Raw genomic sequence first — 23,396 nt, forward strand, 5'->3', positions numbered from 1 at the left:
TTTGTCTTCACTATCATCCTTTGCCCAATGTACTACTCTGCGGGGATTTTGCCTTTTCAGTGAAAGGTCAGCTTACGTTATAAGAGTTGACTCTCACAACTCAAAATTCATACAAATACCTGCTCCTCATGGGGTTTTCTGGAATACCAAAAATCCTCCAAGGTTTAAAGGACAAGACTCTACTTATGACATTTCAGACCTACTAAATTCAAGAAGATTTGGGGAGTTGACATATAAAATATAGAGGTAATCATATAATTTGTCTATCCTTAGGGTGAGTCAAGAGAAAAATGGGCAAAGAACTGAGGGAAGGAACCCTCGGACAGAGCGAACAAGATGGGCATATTCTAGAGCAGTCTGCGTCTGCTTCACGAGGAGCCTTTAGAGAGCCATTCTGGACACCCCACCCACCAGCACCACCGTCACCCCACGGAGGGGTCCTGAGCCCAGGGGCCCTAGTCACAAAATATCTGAAGGGAAAAGGAGTGGAAGAAGACCGAGTACATTTCACCTTGATTCCTGGCACCTTTAATGCTCTGCCCAGGACCCTTTTTCTAATAGAGCAAATCTGGCAGAACGAAGAGCGATGGTACGCAGACACAGTCCCAGGGAGAGAACGGAAAGCCACGAGCATCCTGATGTCTGTTTTCAAATGGAGCTATGGCTCTGTGGATGTGCTCCTTGCATTTTAAAACAAAGGAAATACTTTAATTATATATTTTCTCAACAGGAGGGGATCATCAAGGGGGAGCAGTCACCACAGGTGAGATGGCATTGGTGCAGCCCAGTGCATGATGTCACCATGTCCTCTTGATATCTGAATCTAAGACCTTTGTGAGCAAAATGATTATTTCCAGTTCTGTGATTTCCGCACAATCCGTTGACTTTTTATAAAGAAAATGTTTTAAAAACTCAGAACAGTTTCAGTTTACCGATGAAGACAAGTGCAGAGATTTGTATTCTGAAGTTGTTGCAGAGACTTGTGAGTGTGTGTGTGTGTGCACACATGTACTTACTGTGACTGCTGCTTCAGTCAAGTGAAGAAGAGGGAAATGCTAAAAGTAAGATATAAGAAAAGAAGAATCACAGAACTTTAGAGGAAGCATAAACGTGAACCCCAACTCCGTCTTACAAGAAATTTTACTTACTAAGAAAATGGAGTCTCAGAAGTGAAGTAGTTTTGCCAAAAGCATCAAGCTAGACAACAACGTTCAGCCCTTCTGAAGTCTCATCTCATTAGGACATGGCTACTGGTGGAAGTCCCTGGAAAAAGTCACCTGCCAGGAGATAACAGCTCCGGAAGCTAGATAAGCTTTTGTTTGTATTTCCACAGTAAAATTTAGTCCTGGAGGAACAACGGAATCGCTCCTCACTGATCTAATGACCTCAGTATTAGACCGTGCTGATAGCTATTAAAAGTATCTCTGCCCTAGGTTTGCTTTGGTGCAAGAGGAAAGCATTATTAATGAACATTCCGAATGTCACCTCCCCTAGTTCCGGACCGAGCTTTTCAAGCTTGTTAGTGTTCTACAAGCCTTGGGAAAGAGCCAGGCGTGAGGCAGCCTTTCAAGCTGATCTTAAAAGTCATAGTCAGTAAAGCCTGTGATTTTCCCCACATGGATTCTTGTGGGATTCACCTTGAGACAATCTGGGGGATGTTGACTGTGTTTCTTGTTCCCTACCAAAATCCACGTTGCCTCTCCTAAAATGTAGATCAGAGCAGATGGGAAAGGCTTTCTCCATCTGGGTTCTTCTTTTCCTCTCTCCTCCTTGAGAGATTGACTGGAAAAGGAAAATAGGAAAATAATATTTTTTGAGAATTTTGCTATATATCAACCATTGTTGATTTTCCCAACAGGTCTATGGGGTAGGTATCATTTTCCATATTTTTAAGCGAACAAACGTAGGGTAGGTGTTTCTTAAGGTCTCTCGTTTAGAAAGTGGCAGATGTGGGGTGTCTGGGAGGCTCAGTGGGTTAAGCCTCTGTCTTCAGCTCAGGTCATGATTCCAGGGTCCTGGGATCGAGCCCCGCATCGGGCTCCCTGCTCAATGGGGAGCCTGCTTCCTCCTCTCTCTCTGCCTGCCTCTCTGCCTACTTGTGATCTCTGTCTGTCAAATAAATAAATAAAATCTTAAAAAAGAAAAAAAGAAAGTGGTAGATGTGGCATTCAGAGAATGTCCTTTTGACCATCCCCGTACGAGTGGTTCCCAAAGAACGAGCCCAGCCTTCGTCTGCATCACCCAAAACTAGTCAGGAAGGTAAATTCTTGGTCCCCATCCCAGACACTTGAATCAGAAGCTCTGGGGTTGGGGTCAGAAGTTTGTGCTTCACCAGGTTTCCGTGACATTTTGATGCACCCTGAAGCTTGCATTTTGGACTCCTTTAATTTGGGTGCCCATTGGTAAAAGAAGAGAATTCACAATTTCCTCAGACTTCCTAATGGACTGTGTATAGCATGGTTTGTCTTCTGACTCAGCTTGATTTAACACGTCTCGGCTCCCTACATCCTAATGTCATTCATCTGTTTTCTGTTCATACGTCATCAACAAGGGAAAGTTCTCACCACGTATATATACTAGAAAAACATGGAAAAGTATTCAACTAATTTATTTTAAAACCAGCTAATGAGAATAGTTTTAAAAATCAATATTCATATGAAAAAAAGTTGTAAATGGTTAAAGACTTTTTTTTTTTTTTTTGGATGGCCTAGCAAACTATCCACCTTGGAGAATGCTCCCTGCACACTTGAAAAGAATGCGTATTCTGCCGTTATTGAGTCGAGTGCTCTGTAGATACCCAGATCTGCTTGTTTGTTCTTAATAAAGCAACCACAGGAGCATAGAGGTTAATGTGTGAGAACCTTGGCGCCCAGGCTTGATCGCTCCTCAGTGTGGGGGAAAAGGACAGCAGGTGTGGTTCGTACATGTTGATGTAGGGGAAAGGCTGAGGGTGAGTCACCATCTGACCCTTAGTGAGATGCGACCCCCCTACAGAATCATGTGGTTCCTGCAAGCCACCCATTCCTGCTCCTCCGAAGGGGTAATAATGAGAACCACGGTGCAGAGGAGAGTGTGTATGAAGGTCTCTGCACACCGTCAGTGAGGATTCTGACTTGTGCTTCAGTTCCTCGAGCTGCCCAGACGTTCTGCTCTTCCAAAACAGGCATCACCTGTGGGAAAACAGGAATCTTACGGCTCCAGTGCTGACCCTGCTATTAAGGAAACCATTTCCTCAGTTCTGCATTCGCTGTCAACTGTTAGTCTGTGACACTGAATAAGCCAAACAATGATCCACTTAGCAATCATAGCAACATACTATGTTCTCTAAGATTTTCATGCATGTATAGCTTTTCTAGCTAATTAGCATTCTCCTTTGTGCAAAGTTTTTAAATTTCTCATTTTATCTCAAGTATCCTGTTCATATTTTCTGTCCCCTACTCAGGCAATTTCTCATAAAAGAAAACCACTCTTCCTCCTCATTTCTAAGACTTTTCTGAGGTGTCTGTTGCCATCTCTCCATCAGAGCCTTAGTACAGTAGCTGTTATTTTATTTTATTTTAAAGATTTTATTTATTTATTTGACATAGAGAGATCACAGTAGGCAGAGAGGCAGGCAGAGAGAGAGAGGAGGAAGCAGGCTCCCTGCTGAGCAGAGAGCCCGATGTAGGACTCGATCCCGGGACCCTGAGATCATGACCTGAGCCAAAGCGGCTTAACCCACTGAGCCACCCAGGCGCCCCGCTGTTATGTTATTTTAAAGGTGTCTTTATCTTTCCCTCTGCCTGTTCATCCCATGGCTCAACTCTCATTGCTGAGTGCCAATACCATGGCTAGTGCTATGTAGCCAGAATCCCGACGCTGCAGACAGTAGTGTGCTTCGGATTGTGGAAAAAGATGAGAGAGAGAGGGAGAGAGAGAGAGAGGAAGGAAGGAAGAGGAAGGAAGGGAGGGAGGGGAGAAGGGGAAACCCTTGGTGCAAAAGTGCAAGGCTCCAGGCACTGCGAGGCCAGCACAGAGCAGTGGCCACAGAGCTGCCTGGTGTGAATTCCCCATGGTACCTGACTTACTCTAATCCCATTTAGTTAATGCTACTCTAAATAACTGGCATTAGAATTGTGATATAAATCGAGGCTTTCACATCCATTTAGCAATCAAAGGGGGAAAGAGCCTCTAGGAACATAATAATGGGCTTCAACTACAGCCTGATTACATGAAGGGGGGCAGAGAGTTCTGGAGGGGCTTTCCAGAAACAAGGCAGTGTGTGTTGCTGTTGGGGGGCGGGGGCGCCGACCTCGGATCAGCTAAGAGAGAAGACCAAAGGACCAGCAATTTCTCTGCAAAATGCCTAACAAGGAAGGCTAGACACTAGATGGCAGCAGTGCCACACATGTTCCTTCCAAATTAACCCTCCAGGTCTTGGGGGAAAAAATATCCCAACGTGAACACACAAATACCATCAGATTATAAAACGAGCCTGTCCTACTTGACAGCCCTCTCCTACCCTCATCGTACGTTTGATCAAGAAACAATTTGGCACAAATCATCCTAACTCTGCTATGTGAGCTGGGCAAAGAAAATGCCCCCTATAAATAGTAGCGAAAGTGGGTAGTTATGGTTATTGGGATCATTGTTTCTTAAAAATGGGAATTTAAAAAAAAATGGGAATCATATTTTTTGCACCCCATTGAAAAGAGGGCATTGAAGATTTTAAGTAGGACCCACCCAAGGAGAGTGGAGTTCAAAGACAGCCTGGGGCCTGCGGTAGTCGCGTGTAACGGTGTTCGATTGTGCAGGCGACACTGGACATTGCTGATGGGGTTCCTAATAAGGTAAAAATCATCTGTGCATCCTAGACCAGGAGGGTTAGATTTTGGAAACATTTTTTAATGGGATAAATCCTCCTTGGTGACATGACTCATTAAGGATAGCAGAGGAAAAATCAAGACACTGCTTCTCAAGAAGTCTGCTCACCTAAAAGATTTTTTGGGGGAGGTGGGTGGGGAGACGAGAAGCTGGATATGAACTATTGGAGCACTTAATGGGTCTTTCAAAAACATTTTGTTGACTTGCCGATTTGTAGGTACCAACTGGGATCTGATTTGCAATCCCAGAGGGATGATCCTCCCCTCTACCTGCCTAGTTCAGCCTAAAGGGTAAACCATGGATTCCACTGGGAATTCCCAAATGCCTGAGCCATTTGCCCTCTTATTCTCCCTCCAGGGATAACTTCACCAAAATAGGAAAACCCAAGTCATGTAGAAAATCCAAGTCGTGTATGAGACTGTAACTTTCAGAAAATCAAATGTGGTTGCTCATTTTAGAAGCTCGTATCTCGACAGAGACACGTTAGCTTTGACAGTGTTTCCAGTTGTTCCTGGTAAGGCTGTAGGGAGACTCAGGAAATCATGGTTTGGTGCTTAGGTTTCAAGGTTGTAGCCCTTCATTATCTGGACGGGTGATCACATTCTTATGTAACCTAGAGACCACTGGGGCAAGGGGAATATAAGGCAAGTAAGGCAGGAAGATAAATAAATTATTAGGAAATTGCTAATTCAGTATTGAATTCTGACTGAGACAGAACACAGGTAGAATAAAGCACCAGGAGCGATTGCCAGCCAGGGGCTCGCCACTCCAGCAAGACTCTCAGTGGTGTGGAGGTCTCAGTGTTGAGCCTCACCCATGACTGGTCATGCTTCTGGACATTGAGTGTAATCCTCTTCCTAAGGTGTGGGTTGTCCAGATTCTGGTTCCCTCTGTCTTCTCATGGGCTTAAACTCAACCTTTTTGGTCAAGAAGGGCGAATCCTTTCACTATCCTTTTGTTAGTGCTAGCACTCACTTGTGATTTCTTTCTTCTGTGAACTGAGCCAGATTCCCTAAAATGCCTTGCCTTACCTATTCCCCCCAGAGATTGCATAAAGACCTTTTCTATTTGGGGAGGGTGGAATCTGGTCCCTTCTATCTCCTGCTGCCTTTCTAGAGCTCTGTTCTCTCTCTGCTGGCTTCATTCATCCCTTAGCAGATTCAGAAAGGAACTCTCTCTTAAAGTCCCTACCCAGCCCATTAAATTCGATACCGAGTTTCACTTGAAGGTTTGCCAACATGCCATCTCTACTAACCATTTCTAGACATTCTTCCAGACTCCGAATTTCATCTGAACCTGTTTGTTCACAGAAAACCCTCACACAACCTAAACCAGGAAATAGGAAAACCATTCTAACTTCTTGTCCATCGTCATCATCCCAAAGATCACGGAGAATAAGAATACAAAATACAAATTAAAAAAAAAAATACGTTTCTTTTTCTTCCTCGGGGTCAGAGCTTGTGGGTTCTCTCTTCCCACCCGCAATTTTTTTCTAAGTTACGCAGGGGACTTCTCTCAGGTCGGCAAGGAGAGCGAGATCAGCAGGTGGAGGCCAGCGTCCGCCCCCGCAGAGTCCCTCCAGTTCGCTCGAGTTGCTGGGTGGCACTGCCTCTCGCCGAGCGTGGCGTGGGTGTCCCCCGCCCCAGCGCCCAGCGAGTCTCCTTCCTCCAGCCTGCGCGCGGCTGCGCCGGAGGCCGAATGGGGCGCCGCACGGCGCCGGGAGCCCGAGGGCCCGAGGCCGGGCTCTGTCTGGGATTGCGCCGAGCCCAGCCTCCTTCCCCTCTCTGTGGGTAGGGATGGTTGAGTCCAGCCGCCACGGCAGCGGCTCCTTGTGCCGCTAGCAGCCTGTCTTCGGCGCTCTCCGCCTTCCCTCTCCAGGCTGGCTCTCCTCCCCCCGCGCCCCCTCCCTCCCTCCCGCAGCTCCCACTCGCTGGCTCTCTCTCCAGCTGCCTCGGCTCCAGGTCTCTCCTGGCTGCGCGCTCGCTCCGCGCCTGCCCCCTCCCGCAGCCTCGCCGCCTCGGTGCCTTCCTGCCCGGCTCGGCCGGCGCGTCCCCGGCCCGGCCCGGCAGCCCGGTGGGCGCTCGGAGCCGCTCAGCCCCGCAGTGGCTCGGGACCGATGCTATGAGAGCGAAGCGAGCCGGGCGCGCAGAGCTGCAGGAGGGCGTCGGATGCGCGGCCGGTCCGGGCACCGGGATCTGTCTCCGGCTCGCCTTGCCCTCTGGTGATCGTTTGGCTCTGCTCGTAGCCCTGCCGTCCCTCGGAGGAGACGGGCGCCTCTGAGAAGAGCCATCGGTGTCGTGTGCGTGTGGAATATCTGCAGACATGACTGCGCGGAGGAAATTCAAGTCGCTGCTCCTGCTTCTGGTGCTGCTGGTTCTGTGCGCGGGGCTCCTCACTGCAGCGAAGGGTAAGGCGGTCTCGCTTGCTACGGGGGAGATGGGCGAGCCCTCCGAGGCCCCGCTGGCGAACGCAAGTGTGTGTGTGGCGGAGGGCAGGGTACCCGGGCGCGGGCGTCCGCCGGGGGTTCTCCATCGCGGACGCTGGGGGGAAGGCAGTGCCCGAGAGCCGGGCTTCCATCGCCTTCTTCCCACCCTTGGCTCCCCCGCCTCTCCTTCCCCTCGCTCGGCCGGCACGACATGCTCCCTTTCGCGGCGGTGTGGGCTGTTGGGGAGCAAGGAGCCAGCCCCGAGTGGGGCTGAGACTGCGCCGTGGCGGGCGATATGTTGCCTGCTTAGAGATGTGGCCCAACGGGTCGGGGTGGCTGGGGTGGTTCCCGGGACTTTCCCCGGACCCCGAGCGGCTGGGAAAGTGGCCCGGGCGAAGCCAGCCTCGCAAGTTCTGGCTCTCCAGGGGTTTGGGGGAACCAACAGGCGAGCCTGCCCGCTGCCCAGGCTCCCCGCACCCTTGCACCCAGTCGGCCGGCCCTTCTCCCCCCTCCGGCGGACTCGGGGGGTGACGAGGAGCTACCTCGGTCAGGTCGCCCCCGCCTCCCTCTCCCTGGACTTCGCTCCTTGCAAGTTGGAAGGAGCTGGCCTGGTGCGTGGAGAAAGTGGGGAGCCCTGGCTGGGGTTGAACCTCCGTCGTATTCGCCGTGGTCACAGCGCTCTACCCCTGGCTACCTCTGGTCCAGAGAAGGGTTTTCCCTGGGTCAGTCCCGGGGCTTGGAGCTCTGTGAACTTGGTTTTCTCCTTGAAACGAGTTAGGGAATGTTTTCCTCTAACTAGCCTGCAGGCTGCAAGCTCGAGGCTGGCAGTAGCTCCCGCACTTGTCTATTCTCTGGGAAAGAAAACAAGCTCCCTCTTGATTCCGCGGAGGCAAGGGAGGAGGGAGAGGGGAGAGAGAGGGGATATTGATGGATTTTCACATCGGAAAGTACCTGCCCCCGTTTCCTCATTTTGGCCTCCTTGGGTGCTCTTCGGATCCGTCAACCCCGTGGTCCCACCCCGTGGTCCCACTCCGGGGAGCAGCTGTATCTTATACAGATTTGTTTTTCTCTTTCCCTTTCTAAAGGCTGCTGTCAAATCTTCAGAGTGTGTGCTTTCTAATGGCCGTTTGCTCTTCCACCCACAGAATCCCCTCTTCCCTCTCTAGATTCTTCCATCGTTATTCCCACCCATTTTCTATTCCTTCAGTGTTCCAGATTCCAGGGTGATTGACAAGGCGCAGGAGGACTGTCTCTGTTTCCATTAGGAAACTCCAGATGGGCCTGGCCTGGGGAGAGACGGAAAGAATGGCAGATTAGTCTCCCCTCCTGGCTGCTCTTCTCCAGCTGGCGTCCAGGGCCGGTTCAGAGCTGACCGCTAGGCACCAGACCTCCACTCGCGCACTACACCCCTACGACAGGGTGTCTGAGGGAATGCACCCCAAAATCTCAGGCAGCGAAGTGTTCGGCGTTAGTCGCCTGAGCTTCTGGTCTCTGGGAATCGGGGACCTTCCTGCAGACAGCTACGCTCTGCCCATGGGCCCAGCTCCGACCAGACGCCCCGCCTTGGGCGCCACTGCTGGAGATGATGCTGAGGCGCGGGCGGCGGAGCAGGGGCGGGCGGGTAGCGGCCTTGGGTCGTGCTGGCCTGGGTGGGAACAGAGAGGAGATGCAGGAAAAGTCGAGGGTTACCCGCGGGAAGTGCGTGTGGGATTTTCTCAGGTCCGGGAAAGGGCCTGCAGACAGGACCTGGCTTTGCCTAGCCAAGTCCCTGCGTGGAGAGGAAACACCTGCTACGCAACTCGGCAGAACTTCCCACCCCTTTCCTCTGCGCTCAAAGTCCAGCTGTGCCCGGGGCCGCCTCCTTCCCCAGGCAGGCAGCGCAGCCTCTGAGCGCATTCTCGGTTCCCCGTGGTTCCGCGCGCTCCGAGCGCCCTTCCCCCGCAATTAGCAGGGGTTGCTGCGTGGAGACAGCGGCGGCAGCCCTGCCGGAGCTGCTTAGTAATCCGCACACGTGTGCAGGGCGGATTCCGCCCCCTCGCGGGTGGGCCGAGGCAGTCGGCGGGGGCTGGGAGGGCGGGGGTGCACCGGTACGCCTTGGGCTGGGGCTGCTGGGGCAGATTCTGGGGGGCAATCAGACAAGGGCGCAAAGTCCCGGGCGCCCCGAGCCTGAAGGAGCTGCGGCGGGGAGGAGAGCGCCTCCTGCGCCCTGGGGGTCCCAGGTCAGGGATGGAGAAGCCAAGAAGTGGAGTCCAGGGTCCCAGGCCCCCGGCGCGCGCTGCATGAGAGCAGGGTGGGCGTGTGTGTGTTTGCGCGTGGAGGGGACCGGGCGACCGCTCTCACTGCGCTATTGAGACACCTAGGTTGTGGCGGGTGCGCGAAGCTCCTGTATCACCCCGGCGGGGCCCGCGGGGCTGGGGCCGCGTTTCCTCCGAGCCCGAAGGGTCAAGTGCGAGCGCAAGTGGCCGCTTGGGAGCTGGCCGCAGGCAGGAGGCTGTGACGCCAGCCCCGGAGTCGCTCTGAGAGCGCTCCCACAGCTAGGGCGGGGTCACATTCCCCCTGCCGGGCGAAGCCCTGCTGGCCAAGGTCGGGCCTCTGCCCCAGGGCTGGGGGCCCCAGGGTGGTTGGGAGCCGTGGGGCTTCCCCGTGGAGGAGCGCCCGGAGCACGGCGCGGGCCACCGCTGCGGGAAGAGCGCAGCGTGCGCCCAGGTGGCGGCTCCGGTTGTGTCGGAGGCAGGAGGAGAGTTTCTGATGCGTGGGGTTTAATTCGTGACCTGTTTGCGGAGTCGTGAGAGGCTGCAGGCGGCTGCAGCTGCGGTCATTAGAACCCGGTGCCTTCACTGCCCGGGTCATCTGCTTCAGCTGATCCTGCTTTATTTACGCTTCGGTGCAACCTTGGGGGTACCCGGAATTCAATTTGGATGCCTCTTTTTTTTTTTTTTTTGGATTACTAACATTGTAAAGGTCGAGTCCCAGATGTGCATACCTCTTCAACCACAGCACCTTCCCAGGGACCGCGGGGAGGGAAGAAGGCGTTGAGAGTTTGCATCTAGCAAACAGGCGGCATAACTCCCTCCGTGTGCTCTCAGATTTGCACCCTTATCTGAGGCTGATCTGCTGGCTGTTTGTGTGAGCAAAGTTTGCTTTGCTTTTCAGTTGTTTCTTGTGTATGTGCAGCGAGGAGAATGCAGTGATTTGCCAGCATTACTCAGAAAGTGTCCTAAAAAAGGAGCACAGAACAGTAGCTCCATGGTCTCTGGTAGGAAGCCTGGGAGGAAAGGTGGGGCGCTCAGCCACGTTCCTAGTTCTAACAGTCACTGACCCACCCAGCAAAGAGATTCAAGCGTGCATTACCAGATTTTCACAGCAACCTTGTAAGTCAACACACACTCACACACACCTCCCCTCTCTGTGAGCTTCTAGATGAGTTACCTTGTTAACAATTCATATCACCAAGAAGGATGCTGAGCCCTTACGTTTGGGGGCCACATTGCTTTATGGCTGAGCAGCCCCACAGGTACTCTGTCCTGGGGAAACCAGGAACTCCTGTGACTAACTAAATGGCTTTCACAGAACCCACCCCCCATACCTTATATACTAAAAGGTGGGTCTTATAAAGGGAAGGTAAGATTTCCTCATTTGCAATTTCCTTAGCAAACCATGGGTATTATTATTACTATTAGCAAGGGATTAAGTTTTTGTTTTGATTTGTTTTTCCATGAAGAGCTGTTCAGGCAAGAGATCTGGTTCTTCCGGAGCACTATTATGCTTTTCGTTTGGGATTTTACATCTGTGAAAAGGGAAGTGAAGGGAAAGCTTTCTTCCAAAGTGTCAGGTTTGGCAAACTTGAATAGTGGGACAGTGAAATCCCAGTAAACAAGGCAGAGGAGAGAATAGCAGGTGGGAACACGGTCTGAGAACCCCCAGGCCTCAAGCATCTCCCCTCGCACAGGCCCCAGGAAAGGGCATCTCTGTCTGTTTCCTGGCTTCCCCCTGGCCAAGTACGCTTGGTAAGACCCTGCCGCAGGTACGCGCGTCTGTGTTCCTACTGCAAACCCAGCTTCTCCTGAGGGCAGTGCCTCCGTAGTTCCCAGTTTATTGTCTCAAACAAACACCAACAGTGCTTTGAAAATGTCAAGAAAATGGTTCAGCTTCCTTTAAGAAATAGATAAACAGAGGCTCAGTGGCCGGTTAGCGCTCATTGCAGACGATACAGCAAATCCAGTGTAGACATTTCTAAGCTGTCAAAATGCAAATGGCATATTAAATACTCGCGCTCCGCTGAATTCTAAATGGGTCTCCCGTAGGTTTTCTGCTGAGCTCATAGCAAGAACAAGCCACTGAGGCTCGCGTACCTGCACTTTAAGCTGCACTTTCCCCTTTGGCCTTTTATGCTTCTTCTCCTTCGTTTCATTTCCCTCTAGACTTAAGAAGGTGAGCAGGTACTCTGGCCCAGAAGAGATGACAGAGCTGTATGGGCTTATTTTAGTTGCATGTGTTGAGCTAATAAATCAGAGGCAGACATCTGGGTCAAGGTATAGATATGCTACCACCTACCCTATGTGTGCCTTTTGGGCGAGGGCCATAGGGTTGCTGGGCGGGCAGCCATAAGGGATAGACTCAGACCGGCTCTACTCCACGTTCTAGCCACTGTAAGGACCAGAGATGGGAATTGTTTGAAACGCTAGAACTGGCTTGGCTGCACCACCTGAAGGAAAGACATAAATACTTTGGTTGGGCTGAGACTAGTTAGCCCTAAAGGAAATCGATCCTTTGATCTTGCCTTCACCTGCACAGCCTCTGTGCTTAGCTCGCTGTATGTCCACTTCAGGACCACCGATCAGTGTGCAAACCAGACAACCGTATTCAGGTCCTTGCCTGAGTGCAAGGAAGTAAGACTCTTCCACAGTGACTTCAAGGTGTCCTTGCTTTTGATTAATTATCTATGTTTGAGGTGGCATTTACTCCCTAGTACTGAAGTTGATGAGTGACAGAATTAAAATTCCTACTCTATAAAAATACAATCCAAGAAGACGGTTTCATTGGACTCTTTCAAATGGACTGAGGGTAGGAATTTGTGAAAACAGCACTCAACTTGTTGCAGTTTTGCGTTTTTTTGTTTTTCTTTTTTTGTTATTTGTCTGTTGTTTTGTTTCGTTTCGTTTTGTCTTCCCCAGCACAGCAAGCTCTAATGGGCGACTGGAGAGGAAGATGCCACGATCGGATCGCTTTAGGGAAGTTGCGTGATCTCTCCTCCTCCCCAGCATCTTCGTTCTAGCTGGATGAGAGATTCGCCATCCCTATCGACCCACTCACTGCCTCAGTTGACAAAACCTACTCCTGCATGTATTACGAACATCCTACTGAGAAATCACATCCCAAGAATTAACTTGATTTAGAGACTGTGTTACTTTGACCTACAGCGGCCACGTTTATCTCCAGCTAAAGCTTCTTTAATGAATGCAGAAAGCGTGCCGGCATGGGCCCCTCTATTAAAAATAGCTCCTATATCTTGTGTCTCGTACATTTTGCAATTTACTCCTAGAAACGTTCCTGCCTCATCTTATACTAGCGTTAGCTTGGGGAAGGCTGTAAAGGGGCAAGGGTTGTGCCCTTGCTGCCGTTCCCTCCAAATAGAGGTAGAACCAAAAGGATCCACCTTGATACTGCCAGTCTGAATATTTCCAGTCTTCTACCTTAATATTAAGAAGCTTAATGTAATTTTGCCCCATTATTAGTAAAATAATAAATCATGAAGAATGCTTTGTGATTTAAAAATTACCCTTGTTACTGAAGTGAGATCAAAGGAAACATAGTCCTGGAGAGGTCAAGTCGTTGGTGCCATCTCTGGGTTTTTTTCACCCGTGAGTCGCTTTTAGAATATTGCAGCCAGAGACTTAAAGGTTGTAAAATATTGGCCTGATTCTTGGTCTTATGCATTTTGGAAACCCTCCACCTCAGTAAAATTCAAGAAGAACCAATACGGCCGTAGTTACCACAGATGAACCTCCACCTTTTGTCTGGATGAGCGAGGTACCTGTAAGCTTCAGGAGTCGCCGTGGAATCAGAGCCGCTTTTGAGAATTTGCAACATTTCCCCCACAGTATTACTGTGGCAACCTGGTTTTTCTTTATACTAAACATGTCACCTTTATCTTGGTAGGTGTTGGCTTTATGACCATGATGTAGAATATTTGAGTAGCCTTTTGCAAACTCTGTGCTTAAGAATCCCTGGAGGTCTTGTTTAAATGCAGTTTTAAAGGCCTCTTTTCCCTAAGTGATTGGCAGTAAATGGGTTTTGGGTGGTGTCAGAAATCTACATTTACATATGCATACGCGTTATCTTTATCTACCAATCTTTGCCCTTTCAATAAAAGGCATCAGAATCTAATAACCTATTCATTGAGACTTCACAGGCTAATTAGGCTATCGTATATTTCAAGATGAATATACGATATTATGAAATTGTGCAAATATTTCAGAAGATTTCTTCTTTATCATTAGGACCTCCATCATCAGTGTTCATCATTCTATGCTGTCTTTAATCTTTTTTTTTTTTTATGGTTTTATAGCAAAGATGAGATTCAAGCTCCTTGTCCATAATGTTTATATTATGGGAAGACTTCAAGGGATAATTATACTCTTTCATATAAAAGTACTGTGTGAATGAATGATTTTATTTTTTTTCTTTTACTGTTTAGTGTACTCTGATATGATTAATGTTATGTAAGAAAGAGCTAAATGTGAGATTAAAATTAGAATTATTTGGGGAGTGATCTCTGATGAATTAAAAGCCTTTGAAATTAATTGTGAATTCTAAGCAGTCATTTTCCAGATGCCTGGTGACTCCCTATGCCTTTATTCAGAGAAACTTACTTATTTCTCCTCTTGTTTTTAATAGAAAGTGTCTTTCTTGATCTTTACAAGTTAGTAATTTTCTACATGGAGTTGATATTCATGGGAAATATGTAGGGGATTCTCTCCGTTGATGTTCCTCGAAAATCCCAAATCCTTGACAGGACTGTGCTGCTTACTCTTGTTCCCCATGACTCTCTGAGAGGATTGTCACCTCTTTTTCCTATCAGTAAGTTGATAATTAAGACCACAAACCTTTGACTTTTATGTAAACGGTTTCATCTTCAGAGTAACAGAAAGTTAAACACAGCTCATTCTTATGAAAATGCATTCTGCTGGAGCTAAGGAGATTCACGTTTCTTTCAAAGGATGGACCAGGAGAGTATTGTTCAGAGGCCATCAACAATTTTTGTCTCCATGTTTCAAACTATTTCTTTTTATGGTGAGGAAAGTGGTGTACTTTGATGTATAATACAGCTGTGGATAGTTAAGACTTGAAGGGAATGATTGGCACTTCATGAAGAAAAGAAGAGGGACCCTAACAACATAAGAAAGGTCACATTTTTACAAGAAATTAACTGAATTGAGCAGATACTTCCCTTTATGCTCTAGAAATGTAAATTTCTTCAGCATCAATCTGGCATTTCTTGTGCTGTCTCATTCTCTTCCTCCTTTCTCTACAAAATATAATTGTTGTGAACAACTGAAGACATCCAGCATTTGGATTTTATTTTGTTTGTGGTGTTGGCTGTGTACATGTAGGTGCAGGTTACCTGCTCAAGAGGCCTGCTCCGTTTTCCATGGAAACAATATGAAATTTTCAGACTATAATCCCAAGGTTTTTTAGTTGGTTTGTTTGTTTTGTTTTGTTTTTTTAATTTGTAGGTGATATCAAGAGAAAGTCAAGTGAGGTAAATCACCTTGTTACCGTTAGGTGGCATTATCTTTTATTGCTCTATTTAAGTATCCGGGAAGAACTACTATCGGTTTTGCGATATGTCTATTACCATCCTAAACAATGAGGACCTGAGAGTCCAAGAAGAGATTTGGGAAGTCTAGACTCTTAAAGAGAATTATAGTAGTAATTCTGTTCTCTTGAAGAGTCATGGCGTGTACCAACCAGAATAACTCAATTCTATATAACTGAAATGCATGAGTTCTTTACTATTTAGCTATAAACATTAATAATGAAGATGCTGAATCGGTGCTGCCCTCAAGGAGCTTTCACTGTTACTAAAAGCTACAACAAAACCCTCAAGTTATTGACTTAACTGGTATGTGTTCCAATATTGGGCTGCGGTACACACAGCAAATGCCCTGCCCATCTGAGAGAAGGGCTCCCGGGGGGTGGGGGGGGACGTTGGTCCAGCCCCCAAGAGTGGCAGACGAAGGAGACAGGGACAGAGTCAGAGAGAATGAGGGTGTTGAATGAGAAATGGGGTTTTTCCCCCCCAAAAAGTAGTGAGGGTCAGGTTAAGTATCAAGCAGTGTAGATGAGCCTCTAAGGATCGCTGCTTCGCAGAAGTTCTTCCACGGCTCCTGAAAGCTGAAGGCCCAGAAGCAGAGGAGTGTGAACCGCTGTCCCGGGACGGACTCCTGAAACTGGCGTGTGTGCAGCTCGCTGGAAGCCTCGCCTCTTTTCCTCACACAACCTGTGGGTCAGCCCCTTGTCTGGACTAAGGTTGTGTGTCTGGGAATACTTTCTTCCTTTCAAAATATTTTTCCTGGTTCCACGAGCGATGCTCTTACTGTTGTGGTGTTGTGACGACTCCCGGGATAGTGATAGCATCGGAGCCCCGGGCGTGTGTGTTGGTGGGGCAGGGGCACGTTTCGGTGACTGGTTCACTGCTCCCAGGTATTGGTGCCGCATGTACCGCATGTATTTCTCCGCAGTACGGTGTGCTTCCCTCAGACAGACTGCCCGGTCCTTTGTAACCGTGCTTCAGCCTCTCCGTGCGGCTCTCTGCTTCCTGCCAGTGGATTCACTCCAATCAGATCTGCGTAATGCATACCCTCAGTTCACCTTTGCTCCCCTATATCTCAAGCTGCTCAGCCTTGAGCTCCCCCTCGGGGTTCCTCACCCATATCTGCCCACCCCATCTCTCTGTCTCCTACATGTCTTGGTCACTAAGCCACATTTTGCCATCGCCGATCATAACACAGAACACCGTGAGTGTACGATCTTCAGAAAAAGTATTGCTTGTTTGCCGGTTTTGTTTCTGTTTGTTGGCATCATTCTTACTGTGTAGATTTAAAGTCCCACACAATTAAAAGGCACTCTTCCAACTCTCAAACCATTGCAGTGTTTCTTAGGCGTTCATTCACGGTTTCTTCAATGAATAAACAAATGTTCTCATAGATGGGGTTCTCTCCCTTTCTTAAAGTGAGTCAAATGAATGTGCTGAAAATATTTTTTGAAAAGCCTCGTCAAAAACAGATGACCTGTGGACAGTACCAGGAATGACCTCCTCAAGTGAGGAGGAAATGAATAGTGATTTATTCATTCACATACTGACACTAGAACTTGTCAAAATAACTAACTTTGAAACCCTATAGCCAAATTACCATTTTGCTGTGCTTATTTGATTCGTTTGTTTCTTTTCATAATTGTTTCTCTTTACATACAAAGTAACTTGTCTGGGCTATTTGCTTTCTTCTCTCCTAGTGATGATAATGTAATGATATTAGAGCTGGTACAGCAGATACGTCAGCTTACAATTGTCATTTTGATCTTCATGACTATTTCATGTCTTTGCTTTTTAATTTAAAAGAATTACAGAAGACGATTATGGAACACAGAAGAACTTATCAGTCTCTTTCTTTTGCCGCCGCAACTACAAAATTACCTTTCCCGTGTTCTTTCGTGAGAACAACAGAACCGGAAGGGGCACCTTGTCATGTATTTAAAAGGGGACGGGTCTTCAGACCCGAAAGCACAGAGACTATAGCCACACCAGCCTTTGGGGCATGATTTATACCTCCTAGGCCATGTGTCTTTCTTTCAGTTTTACGAGAGTTGGACAGTATGAGGCCGTTAAAGAAAAGTCTGTAAAAATAAATAAATAAATAAATAAATAAATAGCATAAAGTGTTATATGACAAGCTGAAGTGACGATCCTTTCTTCTGTGAGACGGCTTCTTTTTCATATTTAAGGACAGATCCTGTGGCTAGGAGGTAAAAAATGTGTAAGTTAGAGATCTGCTTACTGCAGCCATAAAATCAGAGCATAAGGTTTGAGCCACTTTTTTATGCCTGTTATTTTCAATGTATTTTATTTTTTCCTTTAATTTAAAATTATTTGAGTCTAGTTGACACACCATGTTACATCAGTTTCAGATCACATTATGTTGTCTTCCGCTCCCCATCTTTCTCCTCTCTGCAGGACCTGACACCCCCAGAAATCGTTAAAAGCTAGAAAACAGAGTTATGAAGGGCAAATTCGAGGGGAAGTCCATCTCACGATTGTTTGCATTAGCTGTCTAATCGCTGTGTAGCATGATTATCACAAACCCAGCAGCTGACCCAGCATACATGTAGAATCTTACCTTCCTGGTGGCCCGGGGGAGGGGGGCGGTCTGTGCATAGCTGGGTTGGGGCTCACGAGCTATCGTCAGGGTCTGGGCTGGGGCTTCATTCTCATCTGGAGCTCAGCTGGGGACGGACCCAGTGGTAGCATGACTCAGGAGCTGGCGGGATTCCATTCCTTGTGGTTGTAGGGCTGGGAGCTTAAGTTTATTGCTGGCCATCGGCCAGGACTTACCCTCAGTTCCTAGAGACTGTCCATGATTTCATTTCATTTCTTTTCTTTGTTTTTTTAAGATTTTTATTTATTTATTTCACAGAAAGAGAGAGATCACAAGTAGGCAGAGCAGGAGGCAGAGAGAGAGAGGGAAGCAGGCGTCCGCTGAGCAGAGAGCCCAATGCCTGGCTTGATCCCAGGACCCTGAGATCGTGACCGGAGCTGAAGGCAGAGGTTGAACCCATTGAGCCACCCAGACACCTGTCCATGGTTTTTTGCCACGTGGAGCTTCCCAACATGGTCCAAAGCCCAGGAGGGAGAGAAAGGGAGACTCAGGAAAATCGGGTGCTACCATATTACAATGTAATCACATGATCACAGGCACATAGTCCCAGGTAGTTGGTCCCTTTAACCTTATTTTATTGGTTACAAACAAGACCCAGGGCCTGCCCTCTTCACAGGGAGGAGAATTACACAAGGGTGCAAACATCAGGAGGTGGGGATCATGGTCGCCACCTGAAGAGTCTATCCACTACACATTCCTAGCAATACATTAATATAGAAAGAGCATCATGGAGTCAATAAGCAAAAATGGGCAACACAGGTGAATAGGTATTTTGCATAAAGGGTAAGAATAAATAACATGTGTAGGAAAAGGTCCCTAAACTTACTCCTGATCAAAGGAATGTGGATTAAACAATGCCACATTTCCCCTCAGTGCATTTGTGAGACTACAGTCCCTGTAGTCAGCAAGCAGACAGGGCGGCCACACCCATACACCATTATATATGCAGAAGAAAGCTTACGGGTCCAGCCCAAATTCTAAAGTGTCAGGTATTTTAACCCAGAAATGGGATACATTTTGGGCAATATATGCTTATTTGTATTTAGCTCTCCCTCTAAAAGTGAAAAATTGGACAGAGTTTCAATGTCCATTATCCTAAAATAGGTCAATAAATTGTGCAGCACACACTGTAGTCTATATGCAAGTGTGTCCATGGTAAAGACTGAGGTGAAAATTCAAAATACAATGTACAATTTGCCTCAATCTTCATGTAGGGAGAAAGGAAGCTACATCTATGCATATATCTGAAATATTTGAAAATATGCATATATTAGAGCAAAGATGTTTAAATGTTTGATTTTTAGATAACTCAGTTATCTTGAAATAAAATAATAGTTCTTAAATTTTAAAAAAGGGAACTAAAGGAAGAAAAGAAAAAAAAAAAGAAAGGACAAGTAGCTCTTATCAAACCACTGAGGAGAAGAATAGAGACAGATGATCAGATTTTTGAACTTGAGGTGGACATTCAAGTTTATTATAATAATGCTCCTTTTACTTGTATCTAGAGAACTTAAGAGTCTTGGACAAATTGCTGGGGAAACTTAAGGCAGAGCTCAGTGTAAGTGGACACTCTTCTCATGGGGGTACACATGCCTTTCGATGACCCAGCATTCTGGTTGCGCACTCAGGACCAGACTGGTTCCGCACTCAGGACCAGACTGGCCATCTGTCTCCCTCACTCCTACCTCTATCCCACTCTGGTGGAAGCACAGCTCGGCACTGAGTTTCTTCCCTGACATGATGCTCTGGGAAGACAGTACAGTTAGGAAAGTTCTGGGATTAAGTTTAAAGGCTAAGATCATCTGGCAGCTGGAGAAGTACCCTGCTCACCCCGTACTTCTAAGACGGTCCAGGATGGCTGGACGGGCTACAGGACCCTCAGGAGGATGAAGCGTGTTGAACGACTGTACTGCTTTGTCAAAAACTTAACCACAGTAATGTCTTAAACGTTGCTGAAAAGCCAGTGCTGTGATGTCTTATGTCACCTGATGCCTATGTTTCACGTTAATATATTGGGATGATATATTCGCCACTGCAAAATATTTAATTCTGAAGGACTTAGTAAGCTAAATTCTACCACTCTGAAATATTTGTTGGGACTGCTCCAATTAATACAATTAGACAATCCTATGCTTAAATGTATTAATGATGAAAATGACTTGAATTAGGAAATAGCTTTTCCAATGTGAAAACTTGTTCATTTTTTAAATTGCCAGTTCATGTCCGGTGGTGGAAGTAATCCGTCTGAGTTTTCGTGTGCTTGGGTGTTCTGTGCTGGAGAATATAACTACGTGAAATGTTGGGCTTCCTGTGCTCGAGGGCATCCTCTGGGAAGCTGGGCACTCGGGGCTCTGTGCCTGGCTCTACCCCTCAGAGTGCGGGCCTGGAAACACAGGAAACTCCTGACACCACGTTTTCTCATCTTTGCAAAAGGGTTGTTAACTGGACTTAATATTATAAAGATTAGATGAATAAGCTGATGAAAAAGGCTTAGAGCAGGGCCTGGCAGTTACTAATCTTAAATAAATGTTAGCAACTGTTTTATTATAGCAACTAAGAAATTAGACTATCAATTCAGGATATGGCTCCAGAAGGAATATTGGAGAAAGGCTTATTTTTTGGAGAGAAATTACTTATAAGTGAAGGCTAATAATTATATTTGGATATAAGTACCTTACATTTAGAAGAAGAATCCTGATGCTCGTTTCTAGAATATTTTTAGGATGTACAAAATGCTTTGCATTTCTTCCTTCAGTTGCGGACACACAGACGTTACTGAGATTTCTCAGAAAGGTTAAGTGCTAATAGGATCAACGTCATAACTTGACCTTGCACGTCACCTTCAGCTTGAATAATATTAAATGCTCGGTACAGCCACATGGAGATGTGCTCTATCGTCATTTACGACCAGAAAGCCTTGGGCATCTGAAGTGGCCACGAGAGGGTCAACACAAGGAAATAGCGGAATGCTTCTCAAAGCCAGCCTGCTCTGAAGGGGGCATCTGTCCGCACGTCCCGTGGGTCGGTTGAGAACATTCCCAACCATGAGAGGCTTTCACGTTCTGAAGGGATTTCCTATGTTTTATAGGAGTTCCTGTATTCTAAATGGTTAGTTTTGTCCAAGGAAATTACCTGAGCCATTTCTTTGCTTGCTTGTTTGTTTTTGGAAGCCGTTCTAAAAGGAACGCTGGAAGTGGGGCGACTTGTTGCTTGAGCCTTGTGAAAGCACAGGTGAGGGCCTCACGGGCGATGCAGCGCATTTCTCCCCTTTCTCAAAGTACAGTCAGTGAAGCTGGAGACTCTCGGGTGAATAGACTCTTTACAATAGTTAGGGCTTTTCCCACTGACGGACACCCTTGTTTCCCCCATAAACGTGGGGTGATCAGTCCTGCTAAGGCAGTCCGTATAATCTGGCCTTTGTCTCCGGGCTTAGGCCCTCCTTGTAGCGGCTCATGACTCCAGTAGGACGGACCATTGAATTGAGGAAATGCCCACAGCTCACCCGCCTGCCCCAAGGCTGCAGAGCTACGTGGAGACGCCGAAAGGCAGCGGTCTCTGTGTTGGAAAGCCCACGTTAGTGACAAAAATAAATCCCAAATTGTGAGGTTAGAAGAAGATGTTCTTTCCAGGATCGCATGGTTGAGACCTTCAGAAGAGGCTGCTTAGGACTTCAGTGGCCATGAGCAAAGTGCCGACTCCTCGAGGCCCGCTCCGCCCACGTGGCTGTCAGCGTGAAGGTCTGCGACTCTCATCCCCGCTCTGACCAAGGGCTCACCGCCTCCAAAAGCTTGTAAACGTAGCACCTCTGCTGGTCCCACAGGGAGGAAGGATTTGTCCGGTCTTGCGGTGAGAACATCCATTCCACGGGTTTCATGGCTTCTCCTCATTGTGCCCAGGGTCCCGCTGCAGGGCGCATGGCGTCAGGTCCCCAAGCATCTCCTCCAGCCAACACCAGCCTGGAAGCAGCCAGCGCTGAAGTTCTGTGACTTGGCTTCGAATGGGGTCTTGTTCGGAGACGCTCGGTCAGCCTTCGTCAACAAGCAGCCTGAGCCCCGGGGAGGCATCTGTACTGATGATGCAGGACTTTGAAAGAACGTACTCTCGGGAGCCTGAGCTCAGAGCTGTCCACCCACCTGTCCCCCTGAGCCGGAGTTCTCTAGGTGATCTCAGGAGCTCTGAGAACTTCAGTTTTGAGGCCACTTTTACAGCCCAGGGAGGAAGAGGAGGCATTTTTTCCACCATGTGCAGGAGTCTGTGGCCACCGTCTCCGCAGTCATACACCACAGTTTCCTCTGGCGAAAAGTCGCTTGGCCTGGGTCAAAGAGAAAGCTGCTCAGTGGGTCTGTGGGGAGGGCTGCTGCGTTGTTGTTAGAGCGCAAACGTGCAGAACCCTCCTCGCCTGCTTCAGAGAGTGCAATTGTAACTTCTAATTTTTTGTGGGGTGGTTTTTTTTTTTTGGTAATTAATTGAACATACGTTTTATTTATTTTTTAATTTTTATTAACATATAATGTGTTCTTAGCCCCCGGGGTACAGATCTGTGAATCGGCAGATGTACACACGTCACAGCGCTCCCCATCGTGAACTTCTAGTCTTATCTCTGCAAAGTCGTTCATACCTATTTGGTTCTTCTTGAAGGAGTGTTATGATCAATAGGACCTCTTTTTTTTTTTCATAAATGAGGTAGAAATTAGTTAACAAGTGAAATGCTAATGGTCAACACCATATAAGACATTTTAAGGCACACAATTGATAAACGTGTGAACCATCCAGAGAATAAGATCTGTGTGACTGTTGGCAGAGAAAATGGTATAAAAACGAGCACCTTCCCAACAGTGACCATGGTCAGTTCAAGTGCAGATGGGAGACAGCTGATAGATTGCAGTATTGGAAGAAAAAGACAACAGCAGACACCCTCATTCCACCCCCCGAGGAACCACGCGCTGCGCTAGTGTGTTTTCTTGTTTACAGCGGACTGACAGCATGTCTTCAGGATGGTGATGCTTAAGTGGCACTTAAATGAATATTTGCTGAAGAAGGAGGTCGTTGGAGGGAAGGGATGTGTGACATCCCGACCAGATCACACTTCTATCCACAGTGACACATTTCCAACAGGTCTGTGCAGGGCGTGGTGGGTGGGTGTTGGACACAGACAAGAAGGTTGACTCTAACTGCTATCTCAGCTTACTTAGGAGGGAGAGGGCCGTAGTGGGTGAGTTTCCGCACATGATGGGTTTGTTGTTAAGCTAGTTTCGTATTAGTGAGCTGTTTGGGACCAGTTAAAAAATCAATTTGAAGGGTTTTGTCTGTAGGGAACTTCATGTGTGCAGAGAGCTAAAACAGTGCGTGATACTAGAAGAGCATGACAAATCCTTTTATGTATTTTTATTAAAAAGTATATTTAGGAAGTAACTATTTTTTGTGTTTTGTTAAGAGGCCTTTACAAATTCAGTATAGGATATAAATGAATCTCATTCATATAAATGAATCTCAGGTACAGGAAACGGACAGAAGACAAGGGGCGGCCGCAGGGTCTGGGTCTCCCTCCACGTGTTTGTAGCTAGGTGTGAGGAGGAAGAACAGGCATGATGGGTGCTGCCGCCGTCACGGCTAAAAGCCAATCACTGGCCCTTGTATTTAGGGAGTTATTACGTACAACTAAACAAAAGTTC

General features: G+C 47.6%; 1 protein-coding gene across 1 annotated transcript in view; it reads left to right on the forward strand.

Annotated features, from left to right (window-relative positions):
- Positions 1 to 6,544: 6,544 nt before the first annotated feature.
- The window catches only part of CSMD1 (CUB and Sushi multiple domains 1), a 1,951,187-nt gene continuing 1,934,335 nt past the window's right edge, over positions 6,545 to 23,396 (forward strand). Inside the window, exon 1 of the mRNA XM_045086171.1 lies at positions 6,545 to 7,270. Coding sequence (XP_044942106.1) covers positions 7,186 to 7,270 — 85 coding nt within the window. The 5' untranslated portion in view covers positions 6,545 to 7,185. The remainder of the gene's footprint in view (positions 7,271 to 23,396) is intronic.

Source organism: Mustela putorius, unplaced genomic scaffold, assembly GCF_011764305.1.
Source record: "Mustela putorius furo isolate JIRA1106 unplaced genomic scaffold, ASM1176430v1.1 tig00000905_pilon_pilon_pilon, whole genome shotgun sequence".
Classification (NCBI taxonomy): domain Eukaryota; kingdom Metazoa; phylum Chordata; class Mammalia; order Carnivora; family Mustelidae; genus Mustela; species Mustela putorius.